The sequence below is a fragment of the Strix uralensis genome, chromosome 4 (genome assembly GCF_047716275.1).
Source record: "Strix uralensis isolate ZFMK-TIS-50842 chromosome 4, bStrUra1, whole genome shotgun sequence".
Taxonomy (NCBI): Eukaryota; Metazoa; Chordata; class Aves; order Strigiformes; family Strigidae; genus Strix; species Strix uralensis.
In genome coordinates this window covers 123,889,569-123,913,740 of record NC_133975.1, presented here as the reverse complement: position 1 = coordinate 123,913,740, position 24,172 = coordinate 123,889,569, and the positions used below count along the sequence as shown (strand labels likewise).

The 24,172-nt window shown below is 43.5% G+C and overlaps 1 protein-coding gene across 3 annotated transcripts; it reads left to right on the top strand.

Annotated features, from left to right (window-relative positions):
• Nucleotides 1–2,211: 2,211 nt before the first annotated feature.
• On the top strand, nucleotides 2,212–23,035 carry DHRS7 (dehydrogenase/reductase 7). 3 transcript variants are annotated; one of them, XM_074868979.1, is made up of 9 exons: nucleotides 2,275–2,416; nucleotides 5,460–5,570; nucleotides 7,375–7,527; nucleotides 10,117–10,240; nucleotides 13,574–13,680; nucleotides 14,676–14,915; nucleotides 20,330–20,452; nucleotides 21,891–22,106; nucleotides 22,830–23,035. In XM_074868979.1, exons 4-9 carry the CDS (start codon nucleotides 10,186–10,188, stop codon nucleotides 22,863–22,865), a joined length of 777 nt encoding a protein of 258 aa, XP_074725080.1. In that variant the 5' UTR covers nucleotides 2,275–2,416; nucleotides 5,460–5,570; nucleotides 7,375–7,527; nucleotides 10,117–10,185; the 3' UTR covers nucleotides 22,866–23,035. The 3 variants fall into 3 exon arrangements, with proteins under 3 accessions (XP_074725079.1, XP_074725080.1, XP_074725081.1); XM_074868978.1 differs by lacking the exons at nucleotides 5,460–5,570; nucleotides 10,117–10,240 and having other exon boundaries at nucleotides 2,212–2,416; XM_074868980.1 differs by lacking the exons at nucleotides 2,275–2,416; nucleotides 5,460–5,570; nucleotides 7,375–7,527 and adding an exon at nucleotides 9,324–9,342.
• Nucleotides 23,036–24,172: the final 1,137 nt, after the last annotated feature.

Here is a 24,172-nt window from a genome sequence, read left to right as displayed (position 1 = left end):
ATGCAGTGAGCAGACACTTCATGCCTGTCTTTGTAATATTGGGAAGAGGCAGTAAAATCCTCACTGATGGCGACTGTGCGTGTGTACAAATGCACAAGAACTCCATAACTGAACCTTTTTTTTAACAGGAGAAATCTACTTTAGTTTTGTTGTAAAAGAAAGGTCGAAGCACAAAGTTACAGGATAAATTCTCACCACTCCCCAGTCACAGGATGCTGGGACCTCATGAGCTTCTCCTACACATCCTTTCTGTGCTCAGCCCGAACTGCTGTATACCTGTCTCTTTGGGGATAGCTGGGAAAATCCCCACTAAGAATATACTGTGCAGGTGCAGCGTACATCCTCTGCAGCTTTGTGCTGCCTATTCTGGTGTGTTGCGGTGCAAAGCCCCACAATCGCGTGTGCACCACCTGAGCTTAGCATGAGGAGGAAATAAGACCCAGAAAATTTTTTACCAGGGCTTATAAAGATCTGTCAGGGATGGACAGCTGAATTTTGCAACAAGAAAATGATTCATCATGTCCTAATTTTCCACTGAAAAGTAGGGAAAATACTTTGAATTACTTGCTATTTATTTTGTTTCTTTTGTGTGGCATTAAGGTTCCATTATGCTGTGCATTGCACTAACACAAAATAGTTCTCAACTCAGTAAACCAGGAAAAAACAGGGAAATACAAAGAATATCTGTAACCATGACATGTAACTGTGTACAGCTGTAGTTCCTGTGACAGTCAGTCTTCCTTCATAATCACCAAAGGCCTGTTTCTATTCTGAAACACAACCACCATTTGATTAATGATTGGTTTAGACACAGTTGAGAAGTGATGCTATTTTCAGAGACAAAGTATGTTGGCGATGTATTTTTATTTTTCTGTCACCTTTCCCTTGTCATAGGGGTTAGGTTCTGATTGATTTGCTGAAAAGTCAGTCAGAACCTAAAGGTTTAAAGGTAGATCATGGCTGTATTTTGCCTCAGAAAGCTGTAATGCAAAATCTGTGGCAACTCAGGTGTTGGTTCATGAATCCTTCAGTCATCGGTGGAGCTGGGACAGACCAGGCAGCTGAGCACAGTGAACACGGCCACCCTGTGCCAAGTGTTCTGACAGATCAGGGGCCTTAGCCTGTGAGATTTTGGGAACAGGCTGTTTGTCCCTTTCTGAACAACTATGTGTCCTACATAAGCTCTGCATGTGTTTGTGTCAAGCGTCTGGCAAGGAGGCAGGAATTATTACAGGTTCCTCTTTTATATCTGTACCTGCTGCTGTGAAAGACTTTGAAATATCAAGGTAATATGAGCAAGAGTCTTGTGTCTCTGCACGTAAGCACTAGCAAATCTATGGTGAAGAGCTGTAGATGGGAGTGATGGGATGTCCGGAAAAGCTGCAGTCCCTGGATTTTTAATACTTGTGGGTGTCCAGCACCACCGATTTCAGAGACCAGGGTTTAAACCTGAAATGTTGGCCTGAGCAGGCCTATGGGGAAACTGTTTGTGCCTGGCAGCTGGCACAGTGGGCATGGCCGAAGGCTGCAGTACTGCAGGAACCCGGGCAGGGAAGGCCTCCGCGCCGCCAGACGAGCCGCTGCCTCCTGCGAGAGGGATGTGACAAGGGCGAGGGCCGGGGGTGGCTGCCGCCGGGCTGGGGGCCGCTGGGCAGCTCGAGAGGGGCGGGGAATGGCCGGTGTCCTCGCGGGACAGCCGTGAGGCTCTCCTCAGGAAGACAGGCACTGGGTTTTGATCTCTAAACACCAGTTTTTGGTCTGTAAACACCAAAGCCAAACCGTCCTGGCCGCAGACCCAGTGCCCGAGGACGTGCAGCGGCCAGCGTTGTTCGAGCGCAGTGACAGGCTGGGCAGCGCTCCTCTCCCCTCGGGGGCACGTCGAGGAAGGAAAATAAACCAGGGCCCTTCTCCCAGAAACCGACCTTCATCCCCGTCACGTGCACGGCCTCTCCCCTACAAACCCAGCGCTTATCGCCGCAGCCTTGACCGCGCCAGCCCCGGGGCCGGGTCACCCACCGCCGCGGGGGGCTCCCGCCGGGGCCGCCTAAGGGCCGGGGAGCGCAGGCCGCAGCGGGGAGGGTGTGGGGTGTGGAGGGGTGGGGGAGCGGTGCGGAGCGGAGCGGAGCTGCCCGGCCCTGCCCGGCGGGGAAAGGGGGTGGAAGGGGCGGCGGGAGGCGGGGAGGGGGCCGGCGCTGGCTTCAGGCAGCGGGGGCGGCTCCCGCCGCGTCGCGGCCCTGATAAAGGGGCGCTGCGCGCGACGGGCGGCGGCGGCGGGCGGCCATGGCGTGGGGCTGCGCGCTCTGCCTGGCGCTGGCGGGCGGCGCCCTCCTGGCCCTGCTGGTGCAGCTGCTGCGCTGGCTGCGGGCCGACGGCGACCTCACGGTGCTCTGGGCCGAGTGGCGGGGGAAGAAGCCAGGTAAAGCCGCCCGCCAGCACCCGCCGACCGACGGGAGGGGAAGGGGGGGATCCGGGGCGGGGCGCGGCGTCGCCGGGGCCGAGTTTGGGGCGCTTCGTGAGGGGAAAAGGGAGGGCGGCGTGTGGGGAGGAAAGGGGTCCCCAGGGACGGGATGAAGTCGCCTCAGCTCGGTGGAACCGATCCTCGGCAGCTGCCCCACGGGTTGGTCCATAAAAATAACCCCCGAAGCATAATTTTCCTGCCCTTATCCAAGCAAGGCGTGTGGCGCCCCTCATGCCCATAAAGTAGCTCTCTAAAAGCGACTTCACAGCAGCGGTGAGCTCCAGCAGATCTGTGGTGAGGGCTGGCTGGTTTGGCCCCAAAATGTTTGTTTTGCACTGTTTCTGGGCAGTGTCAAAGGAAGGTCGGTAAGAAAATGGGATGCTTGGCACATGTGGCCAGGATCGGTTTCTTTGTAGTCTGTTTAGCTTCTGTTTCAGTTTGTTCTGACATCTTCAAGCAGATCTCAGTTTCACAGTAGTGCTGAAAGTGTTTACAATGAAGTAAGCATGAGTATTAATCTTCAGATTAAACGGGTTTCCTCTTCCAAGAATTGTACCCTGAACGGCATAAGGGGACAGCACCACACAATTGCTGTCTGTGGCTTTACACCACTTTTCTAAGGTGTGCTTTTGACACCTGTGGGTACAAAAGTTCAATTAAATGCTGTCACACAGGGATTTTCAATTCATGCTCATGTTGATCTTTCTAATCCTGCCTACTCTGGACAAAGATCTTTAAAAAGCATAGGTTTTATTTGCTTAATAGAATCTTTTAATCAGAAAAGCCACAAATTTCCAAATATTCCCCCTCAGCTTAGCGGCAATTTGGGGCTGCTGTGAGCTGCTGGGTGCAGGTGGTTGAGGTGAAAGCGGGGAGCTGGTGCTGTCAGTGATCACGCAACATCCTCTTCTTTTATCTGACCCATTGAGGGAAGAAGCTGATCTGATAGAAGATGGGATGAGGGACACTATAAGCTGTCCCATGTGGGAAATGAAACTGGATGTTGTGTTGTGATAGGGAGATAGGACTGCATTGAATTAAGTTGGATCAGGAATGTGTGCTGTGGGGGAACGATGGAGTAAAGGTTTGGTCTTGAGACCATGATTTGGTAGGGGATGGTGGTGTGGGTGAAGATGGCTGTTAGAAAGGGCTTGAGGGAAGAGTAGGACAAACTTGTTGAGACATCTGTCTTCTGCTTTCAGTAGAAGCTTACTGCAAAAGTGCTAGTCCATGTAATGGAGAAGAGAATAGAAAAGCATGCACAAGTAATAAAGCTCTAAGAAATACTAAATTTAAATCTGAGTGAGCAATCTCCTGTAACTCTTTGGATATGCAGCCCAAAGTTTTATAGTAACTCTTATCAGGTAGTTCCCTTGATATAAGAAAACTTCATGCTATAAGAAGAGCTTCGTGTGTGGATTTTGCAAAGGTCACAGAAAGACTCAGGGCAGAGAAACAAGATAAATCTTGAGTAATACAAACAGAATTGAAGCTTTGTCCTGAGGGATCTATGTGCAATGCACATCAAGATGTAGGAGCTCTCAGGCAGACATAGTGTTACTTGAATGTAGCCTTCAGTCTTATTGGAAGCCTGGAAACTGTTTAACTAGTCTCTAAAAGTTCCCATATAAAGAGCAATGTAGTCATTTTCTGATGTAGTTATTTCAATGTGCAGGCAGAATTTTGTCAACATTGACAACGTTGAGCTGCGAAGAGGTGAACTGTGTTTTGCCCTCGCCCCCATCTCCCAGCCTCAGTACTTGTAATTAACTTAAATACCTAGCAGAAACGGAAGTAGTTAAGTGGCATTTTGCTGCTATTCAGCCATATACACGTGGGATGGTGATGCCACAGTGCTGATCCTAACTGTTCAGGTAGGAAAACAGAAGGGACGAACACTATAAAAGATGTTTCTTTAAATATGTTCTCCTTTTCTCTTCCTCCTCCCCATATTGCGCACATAATGTAGCATGCCTAGGTAAGTAACGTGTGGATCCCATGGAAAAAACCCTTGATTTTTATTTAAAGCTGTTATTAGAGCTGTCACTCTTTCAGTCGTTATATTGTGTTATCACTTCTACAATGTAATGGATGTCGCATTTTTTGGAGATAAAAATACTTACCAGGAAGCAGACCAATCTTATATGTTTCTTTCTCTTGTGCTGTAAACTATAATTATGAAGAAAGGCCTTAATATAGGTAAGACCGGTTCCATTTCAGTGGATGAATTCTATAGGGAGAATTCATTTCTGGATTTTGTCATTGGCAGGTGCTGGATTCCTTCCCATCTTCTAAATATTTGTGTGGTCGGGAGACAAGGGTTACTGGGTGCTGGATGACTTCCCTTACATGTTGTGTTACGTTAACTGAACAGCAGCCACTCTAAACAGTGTGCTTTTCACAGGCAGCGTAATACTATCAAGCTAAGGAGGATCCTTTTACATATGAAAGCTATATCTGAAAGAGTACTCTTAAAGCTGAGTATAATGGTATGATTCCTTAGGGCTGTGGGGAGGCTGTAGCGCTTTAAACCTCCCCACCCCAAATTCTTTTCATGAATGAAATGACATGGCAACCTCATGCTCTTCCCCACCCCAGATTTTTTCGTGAATGAAATGAGATGGCAACCTTGTGCTATAGAAGCTATAAAATGTTGGAAAAAAAAACCTAAATAGAGCTACAAAAGCACTTCTTGGATTACTTGCAGTACTACTGTGTTCAACCTCTCATTTGTTATGCCTTCTAACACAGTAGTTAATGGTTAGTAATAGTATAATCTGCTTTCATTTTTTAATTTGTCATGGTTAATTTTTAAACTTATTTCCAGCGACAACACAACATTTATTCTAGAGCAAACTGGTGCTTTGATACTTGTTCTACAATGGCATTTGGGCTAGGTTTTCCATTATGTTAACTCCCAGTGGCTCAGTGCTTTCTAACTATCAGCACTGGGGAATCACTGGAAAACTTCCCTTATCTCAGTTAATTATTCTGTCCACAGAACAAGATCCTGAATAACTGCAGTGAAGCTGCCCAAGACAGGTTGGGAACAGGGAAACTGAGTGGTAGGAGGAAGCGGATTTGTTTTCAGTAGCAAGAGGAGATGAGTGTGGTAAGCAGGGTTGAAAGTATGTCCATGTGTTGTTTTGTTCATGTAGTATTTGTCTACACGGATTTTCTGCCAAAAAAACCCAAACCATAATAGGAGAGATGAACCCACATGTTTCTTGTGCTTAAGTCAATGAATTGGTAATGTATTGGTATAAAACTGTAGAAGAGTGTGAATAAGCTTTACAGACATCAGCCATTTGGTATCATGATTAATACAGTGTTATTCCTACAATTTCAGCAACACCTCTTTCCACCTCCTAAACTCATAACCTTAGACTACATCTCTCCTTTGGAAAGTGACTGTTGTTGCTGTTGATATTGCTCTTAAAAGTAAACAAAAAACCCCAAACACCAAAGTTTGGTTTTAGGAGGGATTTTTCTTTGGCTAAAATAGAGTCAGCTTAAAAAAAGACAATATTCTCTGCTAGTCCCACAAACTCAAGTTGAGATCTGATAGTCTTAAGTGCTCTCTGCTCATGTCAGAAAGGTAGAAGGTTTTGTTGCTGATCTCTTCACGGGATTTATATCATTAAGACTCTGAAAGTAGAATTTGAAACACAGCATGGCGTAGAGAGAACCAGGAACTGATTACTGAAGTAAGCAGGAAGTAAAAGCAGTCCCAGCCACTGGCTGCACTGGAAAAGTGCTAAATTAAATGGGTGGGTGAGTTTCAGTGAGCTGAAAAATGCTATTCTGGCCTTTTTCAGAATAGAACTGGCTTTAGTTTCAGGAACTGCATTTGGCTCTGCTATTTGAATTATACCATGAAATCTTTCTTGGCTGGCTAGACATTGTGGGAATACTCTTCTGTATAAACTTGAGAAATAGAAGGAAGAGCTCCTGTCAACAGTGCTCTGAGTACTTGAGTCAGATTTTCCCTAAGACTAATATTCACAAACACTAATCTTGAAGAACACATACAAGTATTAGGCAATGATAAGTTCTGGAAAGTGCTCTGATATTAGTGATCATTCATCCTTAAATTGCGTTCTAGAATTAAATGGGTGATTTTCATCCATCTGTTGTATTTGATGATTTCAGATATGTGTCTGGAAAGCTAAGCCTTTTCCCAGTACCCAGGTGCATCATGGAGTGGGCATGATTGCAAAAAGGGGGAACAAGCATATAAGCAGAGGAGTAAAAGGAGTAAGATGCTTTTTTTTTACTACAGGTTAAAAAAGCATGTCTGGGCAGGAACTATGAGTACATGGGAAACTCACATGTGAGCTTACACCTTGGGAACTCTGTGTACTGTACTCCAGCCAATGCAGGAATTAACCTGCATCAGATACAAAACAGTGGATGAACACCCATTTGGTTTGTTATGATTAGGTGTCTTTGTTCAGAGAATTTTCTTCTGTCGACAATTACTTAGGAACATTTTTGAGGTAGAACATTATTGGGAAAGGTTTGATTAGGCTTTTGTTTGGATTTGTAAAACAGTAACTGTTTTCTGGCATTTCCAAGAATTCTCTTCTCCCTTTTCCTCTGAAGCTGTTTTTGATGAGGTTGGTGGAAATGCTATGTGGGAATGGCTTGCAGAAATGCAATCAGATTTCTTCCATCAGGTAGATAATCAGTGTTTATTCAGATTAGCCTTGAAACAAAGTTCAAGTGACAACAAAACAACTATGAACAATTTCACAACTGCACATGACCAAAAAATGAAGAAGTCAGGATTTTGTAATAGCCCCAAAAATCGAGCATATTTCGTAAAAATGGTATCAAGTTATACCCCTGCAGTGTCTTAAATGCTTATCCTAGCATTGACAATGTGTGAACTACTTTCTTGATTCTTTTGCTAGAACATGAACTGCGTGGCAAGGTTGTCTGGGTGACAGGAGCTTCAAGTGGAATTGGAGAAGAATTGGCTTACCAGCTATCAAAGATAGGAGCCTTGCTTGCCATCTCAGCAAGAAGAGAGGATGAGCTGGAAAGAGTGAAAAAGAAATGCCTTCGTAAGTACAACTTGCTACCTCATGTGAGCAGTTCCACTCTTGCTGTGATGGAGTTGCCACAGAAATACTAACCCACATATCACAGGAATAAATTTCATGATGAAAGTAAACTTTATACATGATGAAAGTAAGCTTTCACTGTACGTTTGGAGCTGGTATTTTTTTCCATGAGTGAGAAGCCTTTGTATAGACTTGCAGTATGAGTTCCTTCATAAGCCAATGTTACCTATAAATCTCATTATCAATTGCAGGTAGTCTTGTAAAATGCTAGATTAAGAGAAGGGATAAATACTGTGGGGAAGGAAGGAAACAATCTGAGGGGTATCATCCTATTAAGGACTAAACCGTGTAGCTGCATGCTACTAAGAAGTCTTCTTCCTTCAGGTTTGTGCATGTTGCAGTCAGACTGACAACTGACTTTCCTCTTTGGAAAAGGAATGAATAGAAACATTCAGAAAAAGTTGTTCTGAGCAAGTGCAAGAAAGAGGATCTACTGTAGATCAAGAGGAACAAGTGTGAAGCAGAATGTTTAACTATTCGAGTTATCTCTCTTTTTCCCTCCTGTTTTCTGTCTTGACAGCAAGTGGGATAGACAGTTAATTCATGTTGATAAATAGAAGTTTTGAACATGCTTAACATTATGTCTTTTTCAGACTATGTATCCTCTGTAGCTCAGCACACAGTATTTTATACTGCATATATTACAACACTGACAGTTCATTCCTGGTAATGTTGACAATGTCCAGAGTTTACTTGGAATGACTGCTGGTGAATAATGAAATGTTTGTCTTGGGTTAGCACCTAAACATTTCTAGAAATCTAAAAGTTGCAGTGGGCTACTATGAAAACGTATCAAGGAGCTTAAAAAATGCACAACTCCTTATTTCTATTTTCTGATGCTTCAGAAAAGCAGTCACTTAAATAGTTATCTTCAAAAGGAAGCAAGGGACAGCAGATGACAGTGTGGACAAGTGGTAATCATGGCAACACTTCAGTGCTATATGATGCAATGTTTAGCAGTCAGTGAAAGTATGCAACTACATTGGCATGTGTGGCTGTTTGCTGTCATTGCAAAACTGGTAACACTAGATAGGCTGGCAGGAGCCATAATCCTGGATATCCATTTTCAGGCAGCACTTGTACGAGAGTGCGATGTGCTAAGGAATATTCAGAAGAATAATATCAGTTGGTGTGAACCAAGAGTATAGATTTATGTAAGATAATTTCTGCCTCTGCCAACCTGAAGTAACCCTGTGAATGTCTTAGCTGTGGTATATGCTAGCTTTAAAGTCTTACGTAGCCATGTATTTTGCAAATATACAGTGCTGAATTTTATTTTAACTATAGGTCAGATTACTAGGAATGTTGGAAACTCTTTAGGAATATAGTTATTCTGTATTTTTTATAGCCAGCCTTCAAGTAGTGGAAGAGAGTAATTGGGCCACCTTGCCCTCTTATCCTTCTTTTCTTAAGGCTATATAAACCCAGCTTGCCACCCCTTTCCCTGATTATCACGTGTGCTAGACTTCCTAACTGTATTAATGGCCCTATGCTACAGTCTCCAGTTTATCAGTACTTGTCTTGAACTAGATGGGTCCAAAACTGGACGCAGTACTTTAGATGCAGTTTTTAAGTGCAGGTGCTTAAAAGTCAGTCTGCTCTTGCTAGTGCAGCCCACTAGAATTTGTGATTGCTGACTTACATTCCACTTGCTGTTGTCTTTCTATCAGGACCTGAGGTCCTGTTGGGACAGCTGATACCTGGCCGTTTGAACGTTGGCTGGCAGTACTGTGTGGTATTATTCTGTCCTTCCAGGTGTGAAATTTTGCCTTTGACTTTGTTGAGCTTAATGTGGTTTGTCAGACTGTTCTTTCTTACAGCTTGTTAAGATGCCTCTGAATGGCAGTCCTCCCCTCCAGCATAGCAACTGTTCCTTTGAACTTGATGTTAATTGAAAATTTGCTGAAAACCTGTGTCTTGTCCCATCATCTGAGTCATTAATGAAGACATTAAAATACATTAATCGTGGAGGGATACCACTTATAACTAGCCACCAGTTAGACTTGGAATGGTTGGTTGCTATTCTTTGGGCCCAGTGATCCAGCCTGTTTTTCACTTGCACTGTCATCCACTCATCTAGACCCCTCATATTTCCCCACTATAGCTTCAACAATGCTATGGAAGACAGCACAGAAAGCTACACAGTCGAGGTAAACAACCTGGACTGCTCTCTCTTGGTCCCCAGAGCCAGTCATCTCATCACAAAAAGCAATTGAGTTGGTCAGACAATATATGTCCATGCTAAATCTATGCTGGCTTTTCCCAGTCACCTTGTTGTCCTTCATGTACTTGAAAGTTGCTTTCAGGAAGAATTGCCACATTATTTTCCCAAGGACTGAGGTTAGGCTGTGTGTGACATTTGATTTTCTCCAGTCAGTGGGGAGCTACTCCACTTACCAAGTACCTTCCAACGATGACTGTTGTTGGTCAGCTTTTGTAAATCTTGGATGTATATATTGCCCTGCTTATATGTGCAGTTTGTCCCTAACTCGGTCATCCTCTGACGCTGGTAGTATTTCTTTCCCCCAGAGTCTAGCCACGGGAGTGTGGGAGACCTGAGAGGAGATCTTGACAGTGAAGACTAAGGCAAAGAAGGCAATGAGTACCTCAGTTTTCTGTGCCCTTCGTCACTTCCTCGCCATCCTCTTCAGCAGTGAGCTCACTCTGTCTTTGGTCTTCCTTTTGTTGGTGCTGTACCTATGAAGCCCTTGTTGCCTTTCACATTCCTCACCAGTTTCAACTCTTGTCTGAGCGTTATCTTCCCGATTCCTTCCCTGCATGCTTGGGCAGTGGGTCCACGTGCTTCCTGGGCAGCTTGTCCCTGTTTCCACCTGCATGTTTTCTTTTTGCAATTGAGTTCAAGAGTATTCTGTAAGGCTTGAGTAGTGTGGGATGAATTCAGATTGAGCTACAACATATAACATCCAACTTGAATTTGGCTGAATTATATGGCATAACTGGAGCTAACAGGCTTTAACATCCCAACTGTAGATGCTATACACAGCAGCAATTTAACTAGATAATTTTCATATTAATGTCAGAAGCAAGCACATTTATTTTGTTCAAAATTCAGAGACACCACCCTGTGATGCATGTTTATGCATTCTGCACTGCTTAAAAGCTGAAGGAGAGAGAAGGAAAGCACCATAAAAGCTATGGTAATACCTGTTGAGTCATGCACATGCCAACTCAACGCTTCTCTGCAGGAGGGAGGGAAAACAACTTGTATAACTTATGTGGTTCCTGCAAGTGTCTTCTGTATTTCCCCCAACCGCTCTCCGCAACAGGAGTTGAGTTTCACCTGTAATTTTAGAGGCTGTTTTCTCTCAAGCCCTAAAAAGAAAAAAAGAAGTAGATGAGGGATGTGTTTCTTGGTCTGAAAAAGTCAAATATGATTTAAATATAGGTAAGCCAAATGAATGACAGACAATCTATAAATTATAGAATTATACAGGAATTGAGGTAGGAATGGGCCTCAGGAGGTCATGTTGTTCAGCCTCTGCTAAAAGCTCGTGTGCTGTTAAAGGGCTTTATACAAGACAGAAATAAAAGAAGAGGAAATGCTGAAGAGCTGGGACATGAAGGGTCTATGCTGAGTAATGGCGTTTATCAGGTTAGGAGAAACTGTGATCTTGGATTTACGTGTATTGCGACAGAGTTGTTCTCAAATCCTGTAGGAGATCCTGGGAGAAGCAGGTGTACACTTGATGTGGTAACAAAATATTTTTCTAAGTCAGTGTTCCTTATGTAGCAGTCTTCCAAAAAACAAGTTAGTTTAGGTGATTGTAACCATATTTTAGTTAAAAAGTAACTAGAACTTAATGAACCATCAACAGGTCAGAGGCTGCCCATGATTGCTTGGTAGGAAAATGGCAGTCAGAAGACCTGCTGCTTGGTGGTGGAGCAGTTTGATCCTGACCAGAGGCCATGTGGTATAAAGCTTCTATGTAAGGAGGCTTTAAAGAACCTCCAGAAAATACTGTGCACTAGAAGTGCGGTTTCACAGCTGTGTGAAAGTGGCCTTTGTTCTGGGTGGACTGAGCTTTGGGCGCTCAGTTTCAGATGGGTTACATCCGAAAGCTGGTGGCCACGTGCAGTTCACTTTGCAGCTGGAGACACTTCACTAAAGGATGTTAACTAACCTATGTTCACATTTGTGTAAAATGATGAACTCTAAACTAAGGCCTCCCACTTGGGAGCAAGTGGTTTGCTGGGTTATTGTAGTTGTTGCTTTAAAAGCATCAGTTTGGTAGCTGGCAAAAAAGGAAGTGGAATATTAAGGATTATTAGTAAAAGGAATGGAGAACATCATTCTGACAATGTATAAATTGGGACACGTACATGCCTTCAACAGAGTGCACGGTTCTGGTCATCTGCCAGAAGAACAATGGGATGAGTGGACAGTACAAGAAGTTTAGAAAAAAAGGTAACAAAAATGTTTAAAGTTTTGTAAAATCTGTCTATGAGGAGTGACTAGAGCAAGGATTCCTCACCCTAGGAAAGAAGTAGGAATGATAGAGATACACAGTCTGCGTGCTTTGGGGGGTGGGAATCCGACTGGACTACAGATTGCTCCAAAACAAGAACTAGGCTTCTGGTTTGATATTTCCTGAAGTCAAAAGTTTCTTACATCATATAAAAGAGCACTTCCTTCCTTATCAGCAGTCTGTCTCTTCCTCTGCTTTTCTCTTTCTGCCCTGTGTAGCTTTCTTGTCTGGGTTGACCACGTGGTCTTGTTAATCCACAGCAGAAACATTCCACATCCCAGTAAGTTTCAACTGTGCAAATCTGCTTGAGGGAGTGTGAGGTAGAGGTGTGTATCTGAGAGGGTAGTTTAAACTATATGGATTTTACTGCTGTGTGTCTGGAAGAAATGGAGGGGAAAATGCACATGGAGGGGTTGGAGGGAGCAATAAAAGGAAATACTGGTAGCTTTAAACCAGCAGATAGGTTTATTTTAACCAGTAACCTAAATGCTAGTGACCTTTGAACAGAGGCAACTTATGGATTTAAGTAACCTCCTTATTTATACATCACTGTAAAGACAAAGTTCAACTTTACGTGTATATGTAAGAAGTAGTAATGAAAAATCAGAGCCTTAGGCTCTCTAAAGAGGGCAACTGGTTAAAGGGGAGCAGGTACCACTTAGTTGTGGCTAGGAGTGAATTCAGAAACAAAAATAGCACTATCAAACTAATATAAAGTAAAAAAATCATGTTATATGCAGTTAAAAAAATCTGAAAAGATTAACATTGAAGATTTTCTTTTTGTGAGTCATCTGCCCCAAAACCCCAGGGTAACAAATTACTGCTCAAGAAATACTTTTTGTGGAAAAGGTCAGTTGTTCTGAAGAGACAGTAGAAGCAACGCTCAACATGAAGGCTTGAACTTGGTGACAGCTGACTTTTATTTCAGGAGATGGATATATGAAAAGCTGTCAGTTAAACAAAAACCTTCTCCTTCTACTTCCTCCAATAATCTGGCTTCTCTAGACTTTGCCTTATAGCTACTCATGTATGTATATATTGTGTTTTGGGTCTAAATTGTACTAGTCCTATTGTCAGAAATAAACATGCTTGACCAGTTAACATACAAGCAAAGTGTCAAGGCTGCCAATACGCTGTGCTTCCGAGGGGCTCAGTGAAAAATTTCAGTATCAGATAATCCTGTTGCATGTTACTCCCAACTATTGCAATTTATTTGGAGAATTGATTTGTCTGTGTTGTGCTACACCAGACTGTTTAATAAAGGCAAGCTTTTCACAAGCAAAAACATAATGATGAGAAAGGAAAGACCTGGTAGGAACAGATTAAAAATGGATTCCATGTGGAGTTCAAAATGAAATCAAAGCAAGCATTTTATTTCCAACTTAATGTTATGGTTTCTTGGTGTCTTTTTAGCGAAAATGTGGTGTTTAAAAGCAGATATCAACAATTGTTATGTCAGGAATCTTACTGGTTCCCATTCACCTTATGGTTGTTTTTAGAGATTAGCAACTTGGGTGAAAAAGATATCCTTGTTCTGCGTCTTGACTTGACTGATAGAAGCTCTCATGAAGCTGCAACCAACAGTGTTCTTAAGCATTTTGGCAAGGTAAGGTGTGCTTCTGGAGCTAAACTTCTTTTTCTGCTCCATCTCCTATCCCTGCATTTATGTTTGTATTTCACTTTTATCTTACTCTGTGATAAATTCACCGGTGTCTACACCTTTCTTAAGTTTCAATATTAATTTGCCAAAAAGTACCTGAATTTTCATCGCTTCTGTTGCTTGCTTCTGGGTTTCAGCAGGCTTTACAGAGATGTAGCAATGAACAAAGAATCACTGGTCATTGCCAAGAACTAAAAATTCACTTGCTTGATGTTACTGAACTTCTGGACCAACTGGAACAATTCTTAACTGTATATTTAGGGCTTAAAATTGTGTATGAAAGTCAGAACCTTTATTTTGTAGTTTCAGTAATCCATGTAGTTCGGGTTCAGAGCCACGTGGGACAAAACTGGACACCAGGCACAATTGTTTTCCTTGTTTTGTGCATAGTTTTCTAGATTGTTAGTCCAGAATATGAAGTTAAGAAAATAGCAGTCAGATGTACCTAATGTTAAAAGTACAACATGCAAAGCTTCAAGCTAGGTCCACTGATATTTTGGTTTCATAGTGAAACTATTGTTACCAGATTTGTTTCTTCTGTTCTTTAATTGTTTTCTGGTTTTGCACAGAATGTATTTCAGAGGTCACCTTTCAGGACCTGAGCATTAAATGTTTTTTGCTACAGTGCTGTAGGGTTAAAAAATGTTGTGTGGAAAACAACTTTCCAGCTGCCAGCGTTCCTGTACTAGGAGTTAACCTTGTTTGGCATCAAACACTGTATTCCTGTCTTGTTGACTCAGCTCAAAATTAGCCAGCCCTCAAATCGAAGGGGAATTCTTGTGGGGGAGAGCAACTGCTGAAGCTTCTTCAGCAACTGATACATCTTGTGTATGGCAGAGATGACACTAGAGGGAAGAGAATAGTCACTTAACGATTGCCTGAGGAAGCACAAATATTGAAGGAAATGTGTTATGATAATTTATCATTGTATCTTTCCTGAGATTGATGTTTTGGTCAACAATGGTGGACGTTCCCAACGCTCTCTGTTTGTGGATACAAACCTGGATGTCTACAGTGCCATAATGGAACTCAACTACCTAGGTACAATCTCTTTAACAAAACATGTCCTGAATCACATGATCCAAAGGAAAAAAGGAAAGATTGTTACTGTGAGCAGCGTGATGGGTATCATGGGAGCTCCTCTTGCCTCTGGGTACTGTGCCAGCAAGCATGCTCTGCAGGTAAGTTAAATTTCTGAGGTTAATTAAGTCTTGTTGTGTAATAGACCAGCATCAGTTAGTACTGTAGCAGAGGACTTTATTCTGTGGAGAAAACACAAGTCTCACCTGAAATCGCACACAGCATATGTAGCTTTTCCAGGCTTTGAAAGCCCTTTAAAATTAATTTGCTCTGAAATGTAAAATATCTCAGCTCCCAGTGTAGATTTATTTTCCTGACTAAAATTCAAGTGCCATCTTGGTTGATCCTAAACACTGTGTAGTTAAATTCCAGTGTAAAAAAACCCGAGACCTTAGCCTCTGGCTTTCAGATGAAGGAATGCCTAAATCAGGGGATTATTCTGTTGCAAATAGAAGCCCTAATGTTCTCATCTTAATTCAGTTAGGGAGGAAAAGTCACTGGTGAGAGTTTTAAGACTACAGAAAATCTTTAGGACAGTAAAGTGAGAACAGTGAGTGGTAACGCAGACTACTCAGAAATGAGAATTCCTGATCTAGCTGGGAACACCTGAACAAATCTTCCCAACAGTTCTGAATCTTGCTGTGGTGTGAAGAACTGGCAGCTCATAGTGTCTTGGGAAGTTACCTTCTGCCTAACACTTAACTTTCAATATTGCTTGGAAAAAATTTTTGAAAGTAGTCTCACTTGTGTAGAAAAATGTAAGAGCTCAGAAAAGTGTCTGGGAAAAAAGAAAGCCTGTATCATTGAATCATTTGTTTAACTAGTAAATTTATTTAGACATATTTGTCTTTCACCACTGTTTGACTTCCTGCTAATGTACATTTTGATCTCAGTAAAATAAAGTTCAGCTGTACTCAGTGATGATTTAAACAGCTGGCACCTTCTTACTCCCTGTTGGATTTAAGCACATAAACAGAGTAAATCACTGCTTAAGCTATGGGATCAATGTGGTTTTGACAATTTGACTAAAACCAGCAAAAATGTAACAAGTGGCTGACACTGCAAAGCCAGGAGACACTTGAAAGAATGAAGATTTAGAAGACAGTGACAGGCCTCTGCTAATAAAAAGTTTTTGGTAAGTGACAGGGAGAGATCTGCTGCTCTTCATTTGAGTGGCAGTGATGAAATTGCCCATTAGAGACCAGCTTTTATTTCAAGTCTAGTAATTTAAATTAGAAGAATGCAATGAGTAGAAGCATGAATTCCCTTTATACTCCTTTATTAAGTGTTCTTTCGGTTGAATTATCTTTTGGGTGTGGTGTAGCTGATCTAAGCATGGCTAATTAGTTGCAGAACATAAGGAATTCAGGTGTTGCTTTAAAAATCCTCAGACCTCTGAATCTCATGTAAAGCTTCTTCCATGTTCTTGATCTTTAAAGAGATAGCTTACTAAAATTTCTGGATTAATTAAAAATAAGCTAACTGAACTGCTCATAACTTTGTTAGATTCTCCCTCTGCCCAACAACCAGGCCAGACTCCAAACCTTTCTTGTTTCTTTCACAGTAATTCTGCAAACACTAATTGCAGGTGTTAAAACATGTGATTTGCAATACAGATTTCAAAAAGACTCTGAGAGTCTCTTATCAGGCTGGAGTTATGGCTAGATGTGGGCATGAAACCCCCAAAAACTAGAAGATCTTTTTTGGAATACCAAACTTCACCAGTACAGTTCAGGTAAAGGCAGTCTGTAGGAATGGCAGTCCCTTTCAGATAGCCCAGTAGCCCATCTCTGATGATGAGCAAGAAAAAATGGCTGGAGAGAGAGTAGAGGAAAAACAAGACGAAGCATAAAGTGATGCTTTTCCTGTTGTGCTTTCCCAGCATGTATCAACTTGTATTCTAAGATCTTCTTGAAATGAAGATTGTATTTTGGCCACCAGTTATTAAATATGTGAGCCTTTCTGACAGGAATTAATCTATTATGGTTTTTGTCTTTTTGAATTCATGCCTTGGAGTCTACCACAGCTGACACAGTTAATGCTGCCATCTTAATTATGCCTTTTTTGAAAAAGTCCCTCCTTTTGTTCTGTTTTTATTTGTTTTCTTTTAAAATTTCTTTTAAATGGCAGTTGGAGGAGGAAGGAAGGAATTTTGCTAAGAATTAAAATTTCTTCTCGAGACAATCACACTTTGATTCATGCCAGTTGGAATTCTTCATAACAACATTCTACTGATGAAATTACCCTTTATTTCAGTTCTGGGAGTGCTCTAAGAGTCAAGTCCATGGGAGTCTGCATCTGACTGATGCAGTTTCTCTCCCAGTGTGATGATGCTCATGGAGATCACGTGCCATTCCTCTGGTTGTAATTCATATAGTCGGTGGCATGTGGAATGGATTGGAAACGGTGGCCTTCAAAATGTTCCTTGATCAGGAACTTGTCTAATAAGCAGATGGACTGCACTGAGCAGCAACCACTAGTCTCTTTGTTCAGTCTCTGGTCCTTAGGGGAATGTTTCTGTCACAGCAGAAGTCAGTTCAGCCTTGCCTTCTTCAGTATCTTCTAGGGTTGGGTCACTAAGCTGGAAAGGCCCAGAGATGGCTTAAAGCAGTTCCTCTTCCACACACCCTGTGTCTGTATGTTAGAGCTGGCTTCACTCTGGGTTTGGTGGAAACACTCAGATCCTTCCTCTTGCACTTGAGTTCCTTTACTGCTCCCAAATCTGGGGCTGCCCCTGCCTGAATTTGAAGAAAGAGAGCACTTTCCTTTTTTACTTGGGAATTTTGAGCTTCTCTTTTGGGAGGAAGTGGAAGAATTTCATATCACCTACTTTTGGATGTTGAAGATAAGTGCTGGAATTAGGGAACCTGTGTATACTACAGATAGAGCCTCCAGAGGGGACAGAGTATGTGAGATTCTGGTCTTCGAGAGGCTCTGCTGAGTGCTTATCAGCCAGGATTTCAGCTGAGCAAGTGTCCTAGCCATTCTGTGTTCCCAGTGAAGACTACACCTCTTCCATGGTGTAAAAACTTGGAACTGCAGCACAGGGGAAGGAAGGGGCACACAAACCCCTTGAAATGGAGGGGGGGGATAGCAGGATGGCCACAGAGCAGAAACAGGAGCCTGCCCTGATGTCTGGCTGCATGCATTTAATGTTTACAGCCTGTGCAACCCTTTAATGAAATAGCAGAGACTTTGATAGTGCTATGCAGACAGCACTCTGAAAAAAGCCTCAGCAGCCCTGTGCTCGGCTACTGTGCAGGCAGGATCTCCAAAGATAACCTAAGCTCACTGGGCCAATACTCAGCTTTTGGTGTCTTGCAACTTGCTCAGGTCAGCAAGGCTCCCTTTGTAATAGTTGGAGAGAAGCAGCAATCAGAGTGGAGTGTGCCGGAGCCAGTGCCCTCTGAGGGAAGGTGTCTGAAGTTGCCTACAGAGCTGGCGATGGCCGTGTGCGTTTGTGTGGCTACTCAAGACTGTGGGCAGGTGTGCATTTTTAGGTAGAACTTGGATCCCAGAAGCCTCACAGCGTTTAAGCTGGTGTAGGTGGTTTGTGGCAAGTGACTGAGCAATGTTTCTGGCCTCCGTTCTGTCACAGACACACACCCTTCCACCTCTTCAACTCCTGGAAATACACCTTGAGTTTGTCTCCTTCAGGAAAAGTGGGAGTCAGTTCTGTTCCTCCCCGTCCTGAATCACCAGGGGCTGATAAGGGAGTGTGGGTCGGGAGGGCTCTCACTTAGCCCTGCTCACGCACTTCACCATTGCTGGAATAACTCGGGATTGCCCAAGGAGGGAAGATAGCTGTGCTGGCTACTTTCAGGCTGTGTTTCTGGGAGAGCCTGTGGTGAATAGGCTACAAGGAGCAGTTCCACATCTTCCCTTCATGCTCATGACACACGCTGGCTCCTTCTCCCCTTTGGGGTCTTTTTACTTGTTACGTTTTCCTCAGCTGGACTGACAGCACAACTTCTGCAACAGGACTGCGTGACTGGGGTTAAGGGGCTTTTCTGAGATAAATGGTCTCAGGACCCCTCAGGGAAAGAAGGGGCTGTGGCAAGTGTGGGTCAGGGCTGTGGCATTAGCCTGGAGTGGTGGATAAAGCACAGCTGAATCAGGGCCACATTGGAAGGTGTGCACCAGGGCTGGAGGAGGCTCCTCAGGGCAGGAGGGCCTGGGTTTTTAATCACAACAACTGGGTGGTTGGCAGATCTGAGATGCTTTCCAGTGTGTCCAGAAGCAGACTTCTGGGCATCTAAGTGTCTTTAATGTTAGAACTTAGTCCTCTAGAAGTTACACATCTTCAGGCTTTGATAACATGTTGTGAAGATCTGATACTAGATACGGGGCCTGCAGGTACTTATAACTTTAAATACATGGTCAGTGTTTTTACAGAACCTAACTGCAAAATGTGTATGCAATCTGTAAGCTGGATTTAGTCACCAGCAATTGGGAAATCAGAGCCCATGTTCTTGGTCATAGGTGTGCACTGGTGTGCAGCTCATTGCCCAGCTCTGGTGGATTGTCCCAGCTGGCTACTTCTGTGTCATCGCAGGAGCAGATCTGACCCATTTTAGCCCTGTGTTGCAATTTCGTGAAGAGCTCTGGGTCAGCCAGCCCTCTTCCCAAGCTCGGTGGGAGAAGTTTATCAGCCTGTGCTCGCTCTCCATCTCTGTTGTGACACGAAATTATATGTTAGAACAAGTACAGGGAACTGTTATTAACCAGGTCAAAGACAAGACATGATGTGGTGTTTGCTAAATCATAGCTCTGCAGTGCTTGACCAGCGACTTTGGTAGGAAGCACCTTCCTGAATTGGTCTTGTTCCCCAGAATAGGTGCTGTCTAAATGTGAATTGCTACAGAGATTAAGAAAACTTCTTTCCTGTTAGCTTAAAGGAAAGAAATACTTGCAGCTTTTGTAATTATAGTTTCACTGAATTACACTGGTAGTATATTTCTGAGCTGAAATAATATTTATGTCTATGCGGATGCACATTTCAAACTCTGCAGTGAATCCAGTGATGCAGAATTACCCCCTAAAATATCAGGGTGCACCTTTGACTTAATATGCTGGAAAGTCTTCCTCCTTCTCTTATATAAAACCAGTGCTGCTTACTCAATAGAAACAATTTAAAATCTTCAATCTCACCACAAGGAGCAATTTACCTGCAAAAGATAATTTCCAGGATATTGTAGTTCTTATGATTGGTGGCACTTCCACTACCAAACAGTGAGGCTCGTCCTCAGTACAGGGACAGCAAATCTGGCTGTAGTTCAGAGCCATTATTGTGTATTTGAGAAGTCAAGGATAGATTCCTCAGTGATTTACATATCAATGTCTATAATTGCAGACAAAATTTTAAATTAGTCATTGAATGTGAAAAGTCAAAGAACATAGTAGGAATACCGTTATCTTTACAGCGTAGGATTAGTATGAAAATGTGTAGTCAGTTAAATCTTGCTACACATGGAAACATGGCAAAGGAAGATTACATTCTAGTCCTTTCTTCTAGGGATTTTTTAATTCTCTTCGGACTGAGCTGACTGACTACCCTGAGATAAGTATTATCAACATATGCCCAGGGCCTGTACAGTCTAAGATTATACAGAATGTCTTCACGGAGAATCTTGCAAAGGTAAGGACTCAATTCTGTTGTGATACATCCAACTTTTGCTGCAGGCCCAGTGATCCTTTCGTGATTTTCTTTTTCTCCTCCTAGCAAACACTAACCTCATCATCTTACCAAGAAATGCTTTGGTTGGTGCAGAACTATATATAGTCTTGCAATTCTTTGGGGTATCAAGTCCTTATCAAATGAAAATAAAGTTTGAGAATTGTTATGCCTTCTCTCTTCTCCAAATCTAGTAAAATTTACCATACAGCCACCCTGCTGCAGTTTTGGGGAAAAGGCTGGGATTTTCTGGACACAGTTCTGCACGTGTCCTCTCTGCACAGGTAGCTTTTTGTTTGTCCTAGTCATGATGTCCCCTGTTCGGTTGACGCTGTTGTTGGCAAAGCCACCAGAGTCAGCTGATGCGAGCCACGCATGCTTTTCATTAGTGATTGTTCAAGGAGAAAAAGCAAAACCCTCCAACTGCACAATTGCTTTTAATAAAGGCTGTCTAACAAAGTAGCTGGCAAAAATCGTGACTATGATACATCAAAATGTAGTCTGTCCTAAATTCAATCAATTTAAAGCTCAGGACAAACCCACCGGGGGAGGGGGGGGGGGATGGAAATCTCCCATTGTTGAATTAGGTTCTGAAAGGACTTTTGGCTTGCAAAACTTTGTACTTCCATGAAAGAAAAGCTGTACTTTTTGAGCAATCTGGAAGGCTTGCAAAACAAATTCCTCAGATTTCAGCATGGCAAAAGACCTCGGAGGAAGACCAAATCTAGACCAGAATTGCTTTTGCTCTGGGAAGTAGAAGAACAGATTGACAGAGGAGTCTGTTGCTGCTGGAGTGAAATGTATATAAATTCACAGGGCTGTGGCTGATGTTCGCTAAGTGATACATGTGGACAAGATTTCAAGCAAGACATCCCTGCCACCAAAGCAGCCTGTTGCTTTTCTCTTGTTTGAGATGAGTGCCCCCAGAGTAGAGCTGGCAGGGATATTTAAGTTAATGGGGAATGTGGCCTCATCTACTAACTTGGTTACTGAGTAACTTGTAGCATCTAATGGGGTGGGCAGCTGGAAACAGGGAAGTTCCTGTTTCTCAGAGCTGTTGGCTGCAGAAGGGGTAACCGGTTCTGACAGATCTGTTCCATGATAAAGCAGAAGCCATGCTGAAGCAGGAGGGAGTTTGGCCAGCCATTTTGTTTAACATTTGACCCATCAGTCCAGGCTTTATTTCAGCACACCTGCTTAAGGAAGGTGGTAAAAAAAACTAGAGGCTGGCAAGGGACGGGTGCCCCGGCCCTGGTCTCTGCTGTACGGGCCGGTTATTCCACTTGCACGCAGTGGAGAAACTGGGAGGAGTATGTCCATTGCACAGAGCCTGGCCCTTTCTCTCCCTCTGTCGCTCCCAGAGACCCCATTCTAATCCCTCCTCGCTCGCTCTGCCCTCCAGTCCATAGAGAACAGCGGCGATCAGTCCCACAAGATGCCAACGGACCGCTGCGTCCGGCTCACCCTGGTGAGCACAGCCAACGACCTGAAGGAGGCTTGGATCAGCGACCATCCCTACCTGGCCGTTTGCTACCTCTGGCAGTACGCGCCCACCTGGGCTTGGTGGCTGATGAACAGGATGGGCAAGAGGAGGATACAGAACTTTAAGAGCGGGGTGGTAAGTTTATTCCTCGCTCCTCTGCTTGCTTTTTTTAACTCTGCTGACAGACTCTTTAGCCATGGGAATGCTGGGATTGCATTTTGGATCCGTTTCTTTTTCCCCTCCTCGCTTCCCCAGCAGCTGCTGCCAGGCCAGACTGCATCGCTGCGTGCCTTCTAGTCTAGAATTACTGCAGCCTGGCCACATCACGCAACGGTGAAGTCAGTCCATCGCGTGGTGCCAAAGGGCTTGCTCTGGTCTTCATCGCACAGGCTGCAAGTTCAGATCTCGCCCTTAGCACAGAGCTGAGCTGGAAGTCACTAGTGTAATTCCAAGTTGTGTTAAATAATTTAAGACCGTTGAAAATACTTCCCCTGGTTGGGTCTAGTTTTTGTATCAGGCACATAGCCGGAGCACCTCCCAGAAGTACGTTACACAACACTGCTGTCTGTCAGGGCTCTTCACGCGTGTTTACGCCCCTGCAGAGAAGTGCAGTGCAGTGCTCTGTTCCTGCAGGACGTGGGATTTTTCTTAACCGTGTTTTTGTTGAACTTAGTACAAAAAACCCCATGTCAAAGTACTGCAGTAGCAGGAAATGCAAGAATAAGGGTGGTACCTTAAAACTTCCTACTTCCACGCTGTAGCTGCCACTGTCACAAGCTGGCTCAAGCAAAATAACACTGTGGGCAAAGGACTTAAATAAGGGGGGGAAAATACTGATTTAATGTACTCTCACTGCAGGATGCTGATGCCTCTTACTCAAGAAAGAAGAAGTAAGGACAAACATGTACAAAATCCTGCTTGTGCTAAGGCTGAGAAACTTTTTTCATATAATGTGACTGCAAACAAAAGCTGTTTTTTATCTCTTGTGCCTTTGTCATCACGTAACTTGACAAATCTATCAAGCTGTATACACGCTTGCCTAAATAAAAGTCTTTCTAAACATACCTGTTTCATGTCAAACTCCCATAGGCTGAATAAGCTTACAAGAATGGAGTCAGAAGAGGCCAGGCAGCATTATCTTGTATTTCTGCTGCTATGACATGACAAATACTTGGTGAGCAGGCTAAAAATTATATTCCCCCAGGATCCCGTTTCCCTCATTTTCACTCCTAATGGACATGGAGCAAAAAACCCACCCCACAAGTAGAAGCTTGTGGTATAAAGGGTAAGGAGGTGTTGGTCTCTGATTGTGAAGTGTTCCTTTGGGAAAGGAGATTATATTTCATCTTTGCTGTACAAGTGGTCTGAGAGGAAAATTTATATTTAGGGCTAAATCCCTCAGGTTCTGGCACAGTATTCAGAAGTACTCAATGTTCAGGTCTCTTAGCACTGCTGTGGAGCCCACAGTCCTCTGTCTTCTGGTGGTTTTGTAAAGGCTGAGGATTGGGCAGCACCCAGACAAGAGTGCGGGAGGGGGAGAGCAATGGGGTCACTGTAACCCCTCGCAGGCAGCGCTCAGCCCTGAACCTGGCCCAGCTTCAGTCGATGCAATAGAGCATCACGGGGAGAGGAGCGGCAGGACAGCCTCTGGCTGCGAGAGCGGGCATGGGATTAAGGAGGAATCCATTCCACAGCAGACTGTTTACAGCCGGGACAGCAGCGCTGGATTAGGCCAGATGTTGCAGTTGAATTGCTTGGAATAGAAGCGGAGTTCCCAGCTCAGTCAAACAGGCCCTTCCCTACAGAGCAGAGGCCAATCTCAACGACATGGGTGATGTACTGGGCAGCAGCAGCCAGGAGGAACCTGGGACTGTAGTTTTAAAAATGTTTACTGACACCTAATGCAATTGCTTGCTAAAAGTATCCCTGTAGTGGTATTTCATCTGTACTCACAAGCTTGGTGACCTTCATGCTGTTGACAAAGCCCTCAGAAGTGTTTGGATGTACCTCCAGCCACACGCTATCCAGGTAAGAAAAATTCTTACATCATTGAGTGATAATAACAACCCATTTATAAATTACTGAAGCTTTCCAAGCACAGCAAAAAATGAGCCAAGAGTGACATTTCTGACATTTAACAAAGATGGAAACTACTGTCTAGGAAAAAAAAAAACAAACCCGACTAATCAAACAACAAGACA

Bases quoted from the DNA above. Each gene is read 5' to 3' on its own strand.
- DHRS7 (XM_074868978.1), top strand. From the start codon at position 2,281: ATGGCGTGGGGCTGCGCGCTCTGCCTGGCGCTGGCGGGCGGCGCCCTC. The intron at 14,916-20,329 runs GTAAGTTAAATT...CCTTTCTTCTAG, and splicing joins CCAGCAAGCATGCTCTGCAG to GGATTTTTTAATTCTCTTCG. The intron at 20,453-21,890 runs GTAAGGACTCAA...TCTGCCCTCCAG, and splicing joins TCACGGAGAATCTTGCAAAG to TCCATAGAGAACAGCGGCGA.